At 40.7% G+C, this 13,166-nt stretch overlaps 1 protein-coding gene across 1 annotated transcript in view; it reads right to left on the reverse strand.

Moving 5' to 3' along the window:
- Positions 1–13,165, reverse strand: part of LOC126284028 (GTPase-GDP dissociation stimulator vimar) — a 109,881-nt gene extending 96,716 nt beyond the window's left edge. The window contains exons 1-2 of the mRNA XM_049982581.1: positions 13,014–13,165; positions 12,725–12,850 (exon numbers count right to left, since the gene is read on the reverse strand). Of these exons, the coding sequence (XP_049838538.1) occupies positions 12,725–12,850; positions 13,014–13,020 (133 nt within the window). The 5' untranslated portion in view covers positions 13,021–13,165. The remainder of the gene's footprint in view (positions 1–12,724; positions 12,851–13,013) is intronic.
- Between the last annotated feature and the right edge of the window lies 1 nt (position 13,166).

Consider the following 13,166-nt stretch of genomic DNA (forward strand, 5'->3'; position numbering starts at 1 on the left):
TGCTGCATCCCGGCCCAAGATGCTAGAGAGAGAGAGAGAGAGAGAGAGAGAGAGTACGTTTTACTGATAAAGGCTGTGGCCAAAAGCTATATGTGTCCGTCTACTACTTGACATGTCTTTTTTATGGTAAGTAGCAGTCTGTCTTTTCTTACATTCTTGAAATACGTTTGTATGTGTGTGTTCTCCTGCCATCACTTGAAGAGTAAATTATTTTTATCTACCCAATTACTTATGAACTATTAAATCATATTTTATACAGTAATGTATAACAAAAACAAATGGCATGGAAACTAAATGCTCAGAAACAGAAATTCTAGTTGCTAAAGGGCTTTACTAGTAGCCATTCTTCCCATGCACCATTTGGGAATGGAAAAGGAGAGGTGTGCTTACTGCCAAAAACTATAAGGTGAGTTGTGTAGTACAAATTTAGATAAAGGTGAACAATTTATAAAGATAAATGGTATAACTGCTTGTGGTTAATCAGACTTTTCAAAAGGCCATGAAAAATTTCTGTTTAAAAAGAAAAAAGGAAAGAGGAAACTTCCTTATATGAATGTTGAGCAACAACACCTGCATTCATTTTATGTTTGCAGAACTGTGTTATGGAAGGATGGTCATAATGATTGCAACAGCAGTGATAAATGTCTCACAGCTATTAATGACATGGGTTTATTACTGGAGGTAAATATTACTTGCAAAACTGGCTGGTGGCCAGTATTTTTCCAAGACTGGTCTCTCAAATCTATATTTACAGTGGCCATTACATGAGCAAATGTGGCATACCTCAGTGGTCAATGCATTTTTTGGCATGTACCGTAATAACTTCTTACCTTTTGGCATGTCTAGTGCACCAGCCATGTACCAGTGATAGCTAAAGCAGTTAGTACAAAATATTATCAAATGTGCAAACAGCCTGGAAAACATTATCGTCATGGGGGCCACACAGGAGTAGCATATGCGAATCCTTCAACTGGCATTTACCCGTTTAAAGGATAATGGTTGACATTGCCAGCTGGACAAGTGCAGTTTTTTTTGTATGTGCCTATCAAGTACCTAGGTCACATTCTGCAAGAGTGGTGCTAAACACATATATTAGACCATGAAGAAGCTGCAATTAAGTTACCTGTGCCTGAAAATCAAAAAGAGCATCAATCTTTCTTGGAAAAAAACAAATAAAGCAGCTTAAACATTAAAGATTCTGTAAAACAGGGGCAAAATTTGGGTAAACCTACTTCTGCCAGCAGGCTTTCACAAAACTAAAAAAAAAAAAAAAAAATCTTGTGTCTAGCACACCAGGCACATGATTAATTTTAGTAGTAGTACAAAATGGACATTGTCACTCCACAGAATAAAGCCTGGCCACATCATTAACTCGATAAGTGCCACAAAGCAAAAAGCAACTTCAGAACTTTGTTGTGGATCATGAGCTTTCAGTCACTGCACCACCTGGATCTTGAACAGGAACCAGTGCAAAATACACCACACAGCTTTTCCATACTGATCACTGTGGGATAAACAATTCTTGTGACACTGCACAAGCAATATCCAGGGCACATGCTGTACAGTCAGTTACAACAACTGCAACCATGTCACTAACTTCCACCTGGGATAGGATGTCTTCCTCTTCAAAGTGCCACCTCAAGCTTACCCAAGTTTCAAATTTCATCACCACCTTTAAACCATTTAATGACATCAGGAACACCCTCAGACCTTTCAATCAGCAACACTGTCTAACTGAAGAACCGTAATTGCTGCCATTCACATACAACAGTTCCACGAACAGCGTGCACTCCTCCTCTCTATAGTCATATTGTTCACTCATGTTACAGCTTTTCATATGACAATATTGATGCCATACCATCATACAAACAGTGAATAGTCAAACAATGGAAAATCCCAGATGGAATGTAACAATAGTATGAGAAGGAAAGTTGCTATTCACCATATAGCAGAGATGCTGAGTCGCAGACAGGCACAACAAAAAGACTCTCACAATCATAGCTTATGGCCGTCAAGCCCTTCGTTAAGAATAGACTGACATTGGCACACTCACGCAAATCAGCGACTCAGCATCTCTGCTATATGGTGAGTAGCAACTTTACTTCTCATGACATTGAAACAGATCTGTATCTGATGGCCAAAATTAGAACTAATTTTTTTCCAGCATAAATCAATTTCACATTAACACACCTAACAAGTTTCACTACCATAAGATAATTACAGCCCACACTGGACCTCTGTGAGTAGTTGTGCTTTAACCATCAAGCAGGTGTGCTCATGTATAAAGTGTGCCATCCACAAATAACATTGTTCCACAATTGTGAGCCCATACCTATTCCTTCATTATTGCTTCAGCTAACACAGTGGTAAGTTGTGCTGTCGTACATCCAAGTGAGCAGCAGCAATATACAATAAACAAACAGATAGGTGAGAAAAAAATATACAATCTGTGCAAAAAAATGACTCACATTCCAAGCGAGCAGTACAATCCCACAATGAAGCAGTTATCTACGAGATAATTAGCAATTGAATACGTAGCTGGGTGGGATCTGATGTGATTGCGTAGTTTAATGCTTCAAATGAGTCATTACTGTGGGTAACACTTGTACAAGGCAACAGATGATTCTTTAATTAAACAGTGATTTAGCTTGTATAATATAACTTTATTTTAATGTTTTTTAATTAAACTAAGATTAAGCTGTGATTCTGCTTATACATGTTTACCTTGGTAATACAACGACACTTATTCTTCACATGTACATCTACATCTACATCTACATCCGTACTCCGCAAGCCACCTGATGGTGTGTGGCGGAGGGTACCCTCAGTACCTCTATCGGTTCTCCCTTCTATTCCAGTCTCGTATTGTACGTGGAAAGAAGGATTGTCGGTATGCTTCTGTGTGGGCTCTAATCTCTCTGATTTTATCCTCATGGTCTCTTCGCGAGATATACGTAGGAGGGAGCAATATACTGCTTGACTCTTCGGTGAAGGTATGTTCTCGAAACTTTAACAAAAGCCCGTACCGAGCTACTGAGCGTCTCTCCTGCAGAGTCTTCCACTGGAGTTTATCTATCATCTCCGTAACGCTTTCGCAATTACTAAATGATCCTGTAACGAAGCGCGCTGCTCTCCGTTGGATCTTCTCTATCTCTTCTATCAATCCTACCTGTTGCGGATCCCACACTGCTGAGCAGTATTCAAGCATTGGGCGAACAAGCGTACTGTAACCTACTTCCTTTGTTGTCGGATTGCATTTCCTTAGGATTCTTCCAATGAATCTCAGTCTGGCATCTGCTTTACCGACGATCAACTTCATATGATCATTCCATTTTAAATCACTCCTAATGCGTACTCCCAGATAATTTATGGAATTAACTGCTTCCAGTTGCTGACCTGCTATTTTGTAGCTAAATGATAAGGGACCTATCTTTCTATGTATTCGCATCACATTACACTTCGCTACATTGAGATTCAATTGCCATTCCGTGCACCATGCGTCAATTCGCTGCAGATCCTCCTGCATTTCAGTACAATTTTCCATTGTTGCAACCTTTCGATACACCACAGCATCATCTGCAAAAAGCCTCAGTGAACTTCCGATGTCATCCACCAGGTCATTTATGTATATTGTGAATAGCAACGGTCCTATGACACTCCCCTGCGGCACACCTGAAATCACTCTTACTTCGGAAGACTTCTCTCCATTGAGAATGACGTGCTGCGTTCTGTTATCTAGGAACTCCTCAATCCAATCACACAATTGATCTGATAGTCCGTATGCTCTTACTTTGTTCATTAAACGACTGTGGGGAACTGTGTCAAACGCTTGCGGAAGTCAAGAAACACGGCATCTACCTGTGAACCCGTGTCTAAGGCCCTCTGAGTCTCGTGGACGAATAGCGCGAGCTGGGTTTCACACGATCGTCTTTTTCGAAACCCATGCTGATTCCTACAGAGTAGATTTCTAGTCTCCAGAAAAGACATTATACTCGAACATAATACGTGTTCCAAAATTCTACAACTGATCGACGTTAGAGATATAGGTCTATAGTTCTGCACATCTGTTCGACGTCCCTTCTTGAGAACGGGGATGACCTGTGCCCTTTTCCAATCCTTTGGAACGCTTCGCTCTTCTAGAGACCTACGGTACACCGCTGCAAGAAGGGGGGCAAGTTCCTTCGCGTACTCTGTGTAAAATCGAACTGGTATCCCATCAGGACCAGCGGCCTTTCCTCTTTTGAGCGATTTTAATTGTTTCTCTATCCCTCTGTCGTCTACTTCGATATCTACCATTTTGTCAACTGTGCGACAATCTAGAGAAGGAAGCACAGTGCAGTCTTCCTCTGTGAAACAGCTTTGGAAGAAGACATTTAGTAATTCGGCCTTTAGTCTGTCATCCTCTGTTTCAGTACCATTTTGGTCACAGAGTGTCTGGACATTTTGTTTTGATCCACCTACCGCTTTGACATAGGACCAAAATTTCTTAGGATTTTCTGCCAAGTCAGTACATAGAACTTTACTTTCGAATTCATTGAAAGCCTCTCGCATAGCCCTCCTCACACTACATTTCGCTTCGCGTAATTTTTGTTTGTCTGCAAGGCTTTGGCTATGTTTATGTTTGCTGTGAAGTTCCCTTTGCTTCCGCAGCAGTTTTCTAACTCGGTTGTTGTACCACGGTGGCTCTTTTCCATCTCTTACGATCTTGCTTGGCACATACTCATGTAACGCATATTGTACCATGGTTTTGAACTTCGTCCACTGATGCTCAACACTATCTGTACTTGAGACAAAACTTGTGTGTTGAGCCATCAAGTACTCTGAAATCTGCTTTTTGTCACTTTTGCTGAACAGAAAAATCTTCCTACCTTTTTTAATATTTCTATTTACGGCTGAAATCATTGATGCAATAACCGCTTTATGATCGCTGATTCCCTGTTCTGCATTAACTGATTCAAATAGTTCGGGTCTGTTTGTCACCAGAAGGTCTAATATGTTATCGCCACGAGTCGGTTCTCTGTTTAATTGCTCAAGGTAGTTTTCAGATAAAGCACTTAAAAATATTTCACTGGATTCTTTGTCCCTGCCACCCGTTATGAACGTTTGAGTGTCCCAGTCTATATCCGGCAAATTAAAATCTCCACCCAGAACTATAACATGGTGGGGAAATCTACTCGAAATATTTTCCAAATTATTCTTCAGGTGCTGAGCCACAACAGCTGCTGAGCCCGGGGGCCTATAGAGACATCCAATTACCATGTCTGAGCCTGCTTTAACCGTGACCTTCACCCAAATCATTTCACAATTCGAATCTCCGTCAATTTCCTTCGATACTATTGCACTTCTTATCGCTATAAACACGCCTCCCCCTTCACTGTCCAGCCTATCTCTGCGGTATACATTCCAATCAGAGTTTAGGATTTCATTACTGTTTACGTCTGGTTTCAGCCAACTTTCTGTTCCTAGTACTATATGGGCGTTGTGACCGTTTATTAATGAGAGCAGTTCTGGGACCTTTCTATAGACGCTCCTGCAGTTTACTATTAGCACATTAATATTGTTATTCCTTGTTGCATTTTGCCTACTCCTGCCTTGCCGCGTCTCAGGAGGCGTCTTGTCGGGCCTAGGGAGGGAATTCTCTAACCTAAAAAAACCCCATGTGCACTCCACACGTACTCCGCTACCCTCGTAGCCGCTTCCGGCGTGTAGTGCACGCCTGACCTATTCAGGGGGACCCTACATTTCTCCACCCGATAGCGGAGGTCGAGAAATTTGCACCCCAGCTCTCCGCAGAATCGTCTGAGCCTCTGGTTTAAGCCTTCCACTCGGCTCCAAACCAGAGGACCGCGATCGGTTCTCGGAACGATACTACAAATAGTTAGCTCTGATTCCACCCCGCGAGCGAGGCTTTCCACCTTCACCAATTCCGCCAACCGCCTGTACGAACTGAGGATGACCTCTGAACCCAGACGGCAAGAGTCATTGGTGCCGACATGAGCAACAATTTGCAGTCGGGTGCACCCAGTGCTCTCTATCGCCGCCGGTAGGGCCTCCTCCACATCTCGGATGAGACCCCCCGGCAAGCAGACAGAGTGAACACTGGCCTTCTTCCCCGACCTTTCCGCTATTTCCCTAAGGGGCTCCATCACCCGCCTAACGTTGGAGCTCCCAATAACTAATAAACCCCTCCCCCCGTGTGCCTGCTCGGACCTTGCTGAAGGAGCAGCCACATGTCCACTCACAGGCAGAGCGGGCGATGCCACACGGCCAGCCTCCACATTGACCCTCCGCCTCGTGCGCCGCGAACGCCGCTGAACCCGCCACTCCCCTTGGGGAGAGGGTGGCCCAACCGCGCCCGGTACCCGCGAAGATGTCTCGACAGCAGGGACAGTGGGTGAAGCATCTAACACCTGGGGTGCACCATGCGACGCACCAGACTCCCCACTGCCGCTACACTCCGAGGCAGCAGCCTGAAGACGGCTGACCGCGGCCATCAACACGCTCAGCTGTTCGCGAAGAGTGGCCAGCTCCTCCTGCGTCCGTACACAGCAGCCACACATCCTAGCCATCCTAAGAAATCAATTTACTATAGAGTGTTAATCAGCTTTTAACTAGACTGCTAATTCACTAAAGGCGGTTGATTATTGACTAAACTGTGATTGCTAACCACTTCTTGTAGAAACAAGGAAAATAGCACTACCTGTCTCTGGACGGTATTGAAAACAAACACTAGCACTACTAGCACTACGGCTGACTAAAGGGACTCTCTGACTGTATTTAAAACAAACACGAGATCTATGGAACACTTAATAGCACTCTACTATTAAAGCTTCCTAAAAGCAAAAACACGCAGAAGAAGAAGTGACAAGTAAGAAAAATACAGATAATACTTAAATTAAGGTAGCTCGCTGCACAGCAGACGTGAAGCAGACGGCGCTTAGGGCGACACTGACACTACTGGCACTATGGCTGACTAAAGGGACTCTCTCTGACTATTCAAAACAAACACAGTATACAAAGTATGCTGTGTGCCCTTTCAAATGTTCATTATACTCACCCAGTGTCTCCTGCTCTAAGGTATAGACATTTAATTCAATTGATAAAGTCAGCTGAGTTCTTGATACGATGCACACAGTGACCAACGCACAATGAGCAGGCTAGCGAGTTACTCGGCGAGTCTGTAAGCTGGCGATCCAACGGTGCTCTCAACAAGCAGTAGGGTTGTTTCCTTCTTACAAACTTCTGATATGTTGTCAATGTGTTTTATAGAGCAGATTCTTAATTACACACTCTTCCAGTGATAACTACTTGAGAATGTCCATTATTCTGAATGTCGGGTCCCGTGACAACTTTTGATACGTCTTCTCCTCCAACATCAACTGGATCTTCACATCATAACTGCAGCTGCATTGCCGCTGTCAGCTTGCAGACTAAAATGAGTCTTTTGGAGCACACAGAAGCCACTGCCCTCAGCTCTTCAAGTCCAGTGCTGCAAATGTAAATTTTGAAAGAATGTGGCTCATTTCTTGATCAATTTTTTTCTGCAGTTTCACCAAGAATCTTGCAAACAGTTCCACCACATTTATCTCAGCAAGAGAGATACTCCATGGCAATAGCGCAAAGTTCTTAATGAACAACATGACACCCACATTGATGTTTCTCAATGTCATGCTGATAACAGTGCAGTGCACTGTTTAACAACCTGCCGCATGCTGTTGTGACAGCTGGCTGAATTTCCCTTTCTGCCTTTCTGTGATTTTCCTCTGTGACAACATCTATTGTGCTACCATGGTTCTGACAATCTAGTCCCAATCCAAAGCTAAAAACACCTCTGTTAGCCATAGGGTACAGCAGTAAGGTAGTATATGTCTGCTTTCTAGAATAATGTATGCCATCTCATTGCAGTAGGAAGTTGGCAGGCTAAAATATTCTTCTGAGAACAGCAGTGTCAATATGATAGCTCATTATAGCAAATTGTGGAAATATCTTCTCATAGTGGTATCATAATGGGGAAGTCAAAGAGCTTAATAAATTATCCTTTATAACACACAGACTTTCCAGGTGTTCAATGTTTTACTATGTTTCCCCTTCACAAAGACATGTTATATACAAATGATAAAATCTTCTGAAGCTTGCAGCAGCAGCAGCAGCAAGTGGTTAAAAATGTGCTAGCAGGTGTGCAAGGAGGACATTAAGCTTTATTAATGTTGTCCTGTGTCTCAGTAACACGACACATTAGCTGGGCCCTAAAGAGGCATAAAATCAATTCAGTCTTTAGGCGTCTAGCAAAAATTTGACAACTTACGAGGTCTGTGACTTATTGTGTATGCCTCAAAGGCCAGGGATATACAAAACACTGTGGGTGGGGATCGTTTCATGTTGGACAAAATCCGTGTACTATTGAATAGCATTTTATAGAACACGGATGGTGTTTCTGCCTACAGTACACTAAGAAATCAGCAGAAGTAGAACATAATATAGAAAATGGCGCCAAATTGTGTCCGATGAGACATTCATTACTAAATAAAAAAGGGTTCTGGGACAGTGTTATAACAGAAGCAAGAGGGTGCACAACAGAAACATTACCATGTATGGCAAATGAGTGAGCACCAGTGATGTCACAGACTACGGTGTGGCTATATATGGATGGTGGCAGGAATCACACAGCATGGCCAAGGAATACCCTGCTGAAAGCTGACAAAATTTTAACAACATGACACGATGTATGCTTGAGAAGACATTATCTGGCTTACAACTGGTTAACAGCCAAAAAATTAACCTTCAATCTCACAAAAACCTCATATTATGCAATGCAAGGTGCTAGAATGGGTTGCTTTGATTACTTCCAGTCTGTTGTGGATTATACAACAATTTGCAGCAAAACTAATAGACAGTTAAATGAAATTTTTACATTACTGTACAGAAGAAAGTTATTCAAATCTTGACACACAATTTGGAGACCTACAAACTGGGTAACTGTGGTTACAATACACTCAACACTTTTACTAAACTATATGTGTACCACATTGGTGTCATACTTCATAATGCACTGCCAACACACACGAAAAGGCTACAGAAGGGAACAGCTTTTCGACCAGAGTTTCTGCTTGAGAAGTGTTCCTACAATGTAAGTGAATATGTTGACTTAGAATAATAATGAGCATTCATTTATAGCTGAGGTATCATTATCTGATAAAAGGTTTAATATCTTGCTGTCTGCAAGTCTTTGTACAAGAATGTTTCTGCTGTTGGTTTCTTGTTTCCTCTGTTTCAGATGCAGTATAATGAAACACCACAATGAAGGAAATCATTTGTGAAGGAAGTATTGTTGGCTAGAGCTCATGTGTGTATATTTTCCCGAAGTGTAGTGTAACAAAGTTTCATGTTCCATTAATGTCATTTTATAGTTCTTCCATGTAATGTTAATTAGTTGCGGACTACAGTTGTATGCTGTGCTTTCATTATTAGTTTTCTTTCCAATTAATATACCTGGTGAGGTGACAACATTAAGGCACTGTACTCACATTTGGGAAGTCGTGGTTCAAAGCCCATTTGGCTATCCTGACTTGGGTTTTACATGGTTTCCCTATGTTATTAAGCCGAATACTGGGATGATTCCATAACACATATAAATTATATTTACTATCTCAATCCTGACTTGTCCTATACTGTATGTGCCTAAATACATTAGAAAGGTCATGGTCGATTTCCTACCCCATCATTGCCTAATTTAATCAAAGTTTGTGTATGTTCTAAATATTTATAAATGTACCAGTAATGCATCTGATGTACCCTATACTATTATGCTGAATGGCCTAACAACAAATAATCCACAAGTATTTTGCAAGGGACACTCAACATGTGAGATTCCTCATCATCCACATGCATCGTGAACTGAGGTGCCACTAGAAAGTGGATAAGTTAAACAAGAAGCTCAGTTTCGCCTGATATGTACATTGAAATACTTCTCATTGTGTTAACATGCAGACTGGATTACTAGATTTGTCTGGACTTTGTAAGTATATAGACAATGGTTTGTGTAGTTGCAAACCTGCTTTATTTGAAGTATTAGATAAAAACAGCATCTTAGCAGTACAACAGACTGAACAGCAGCTGTTTCCAAAGTACATTTTTCCTGAGTAAAAAAAAGCATTTGCGATGTCAACAGCTGTTGCATTGTGTTTCGATAATGGTAACAAACTGACATGATGAACAACTGGAACTGAATATGACCAACTGTAAATTGGTTGTCAGAAGCAAATGGAATGCTCATACAATTTTCTACAGTTAGTAAAACAAGTTAACTATTATTTTGTTCTGTTGGATTAGAATTCATCACATTGTCTCAGCTTCTGGCAAAATTTGAAATATGACATACAAGTAGTTTATGAGAGTGCCAACAGTCTTGTCCCAGACTAGACAACACATCATGCTATCACAGTAATTGTATTTTCGTGTTGGGATTTATTGGCTTAACAAAGTCACAACCAAACTGTCACATTCTAAACTAACCTAGGTCTTGGGCCTCACCATGTGGCAGTCTGTCAGCACATCTAGCTTTTTCCCATTCGCCAACTAAATACAAAAATCAGTAAGCAACCTAGAAATTTATCAGATCAGTAAAAGTTAATCTGGTACTCTCCATACACAAATAAATGTAATCAATTCATATCTTCTGCCAAAGAAAAGCATTAGATTCTGCGATTCTCATTTGCTACCTTATACTGTCACCCGATTGGCTCTGACCAATGTCAACGAACTGTCAGCTTCAGCATACAACGCATGAGTCACTAACACCATGAAGACCACCCCAACTATTTTATCCTAATATACACATGCAAAGTAAGTTAAAAGTTATTTCCATAATAATCAGTAGCACTCAACATTTTGCCAACAGCAATTGCTATTGATAATGATATACAGCTTGATTTTTTCATGTCCCTAAAGTCTATCTTGCATGAAGATTTATGAAACACAATGTGCGAAAGAAATACTTTTTTAACTGAATAACAGATGAAAATTTCCAGTTCTATAGTGTATCTGGACTGGATTTTTCACTTACCATATTTGAATTACATGTATGACAAGTGAGTAGCACACTGTGATTACTCCTAAGAAAAAAACTGGTCCTATCTTCTGTTAAGGAGGGAGATTGTTAAGGCCCACTCTCAAAGTTTTATTAAACTGCCTGATTCGGTGCTATGGCTTACTGTACTACATTCAGGTACAAACACAGGAAATGTTACAAGCCACTCGCAACACAGAATGGAAAAAGGAAAGAAGATTAGGTTTCAAAGTCTCAGCAATGATATTGCCATTAAACACAGAACACAAGCTTAACTGCAGAAGGGTAGGGAAGGTAATTGGCAAAGACCATTTCAAAGGAACATCCCTGGCAATTGAAACATTTTAGGAAAACTACAGAATACTTAAATCTTGAAGGCTGCATCGGGATTTGAACCACAGTCATCCCACATGAGTGAGTGTACTGCCACTATCACCTTACCTGACAGTACATGGAATACAGTTTCCGCAGGCAGGGCCAGCTGTACATTGTGACTGCACCTTTACATTTCATATTTGTAGCCTTTGATCCTTGACCATAATGCACACAAACTATATCAGTTTGCTAAACTCTACACATTAAATGATACAGATAAAAACAAAATAAGATGTTCCAGTGAAACAATAATGTGAGGGGAAAAGCAAACTACTGCCAGCATTAAAGCTTTAGTATCCATGTACTCTTCAGCTCAAGTGTTATCAATCATAATTTCGAAACTTAAAGCAGTATCAACATATTCAGTTTTCGCATTCTACCCAAATCTATACAATGAGGAAATGTCAGATCAGGATTAACTCAGCACCAAGAGCATACTTATATTGCCTTATCCAATTTAGTTGTTGGTAGCCAAATGAGTATGGCAGTGTGAAAGTATTGTGACTAATATGAATATCGCTGCCTATTACACCATGACAGTAAACTGTTGTCACACATCATGGTAGACTACAATGCATTAATGGATAATGCTGGTTTGAAATTGTGTAATTAAGGGACTTAAATAAACATCTAGATCAATGACTAACAATAACCCTGGAGTAACATCAAAATGTGTGCTATTAAAAATCACACCTGCAAGGGGAATGTGATTCTACATTTCCCAATTTTTTTCCTCGTGTAACAGATACAGAGGTTCATTACAATACCACAAATGAAACGGACTGTTTACTACATAAAACTGAAAACTGAATACATGTAAATAATGAAATCCTTATACTGTATGGAAAAGATGTGAAGATAAAAATCAGCTGAGCAATATATGTAAATACAACATTGTGTTTTTGATCTTCAATTGATGGCAAACAATGATTTATGAGAAAAGAACACATGCGTCTGTATGAATGGATGAGAAAAGCAAAGGTACTTACTAAGGCAGATGTTTCCAATATGACAGAATGAGGAATATCCTACAGTGCACACACAGTTCATAAGTTCTCCTTAAACATACAACGCTCACTGCAGGCTGAAATAGTTGAATGCTGTCATTCGTCAACATACTATAATGAAATATCTACCAACGTACAGTCTCTCTCTTCGCTTCTAACTAGCGAATAATCATTAAATATAGATATCTGACATCACAATTATGTGGCAAACACTTGTTGTCACTGCTACTAAAAGTTGTTACACACAAAAAATCATGTAGACAACCCAAATACTTACCGTTGTGGAGATTTTCAGTCTGAGTAAGGATGGAATCTAGAATAGTGGGCACTTCGTCGGGATTCTTCTTGGCAGCTACAGTCAGACCTTCCAAAAGCTGCGGAAGACCGTCCTTCGTAGAAGTTGCTGACAGAGAAACGTTTTTTAATCGAGTCTTAGGATTATATTCCTCACGGAGCATTTATTCTCGTTTTACTTTATCGACTCGTTCGTTAAAAATTTAATCTATAAAATCAATAGCATTCTCTGCAATTCTAGGAACTGGAAAGACCATAGAGTGAACATTTACCTGCCATAATCTTGCCGACGTTTGGGTTGAGCAGTCATCGGTTTACTATCATTTACGCTCACACATTTTCTACGAGTTTGAATACTTTCTTCTCATGCCGCCCCCCCTTCCTACCAAACACAAGCAACATCATATGTCAGACGCTCAGAGATG

This window comes from Schistocerca gregaria, chromosome 8 (assembly GCF_023897955.1).
Source record: "Schistocerca gregaria isolate iqSchGreg1 chromosome 8, iqSchGreg1.2, whole genome shotgun sequence".
In the NCBI taxonomy this organism is placed as follows: Eukaryota; Metazoa; Arthropoda; class Insecta; order Orthoptera; family Acrididae; genus Schistocerca; species Schistocerca gregaria.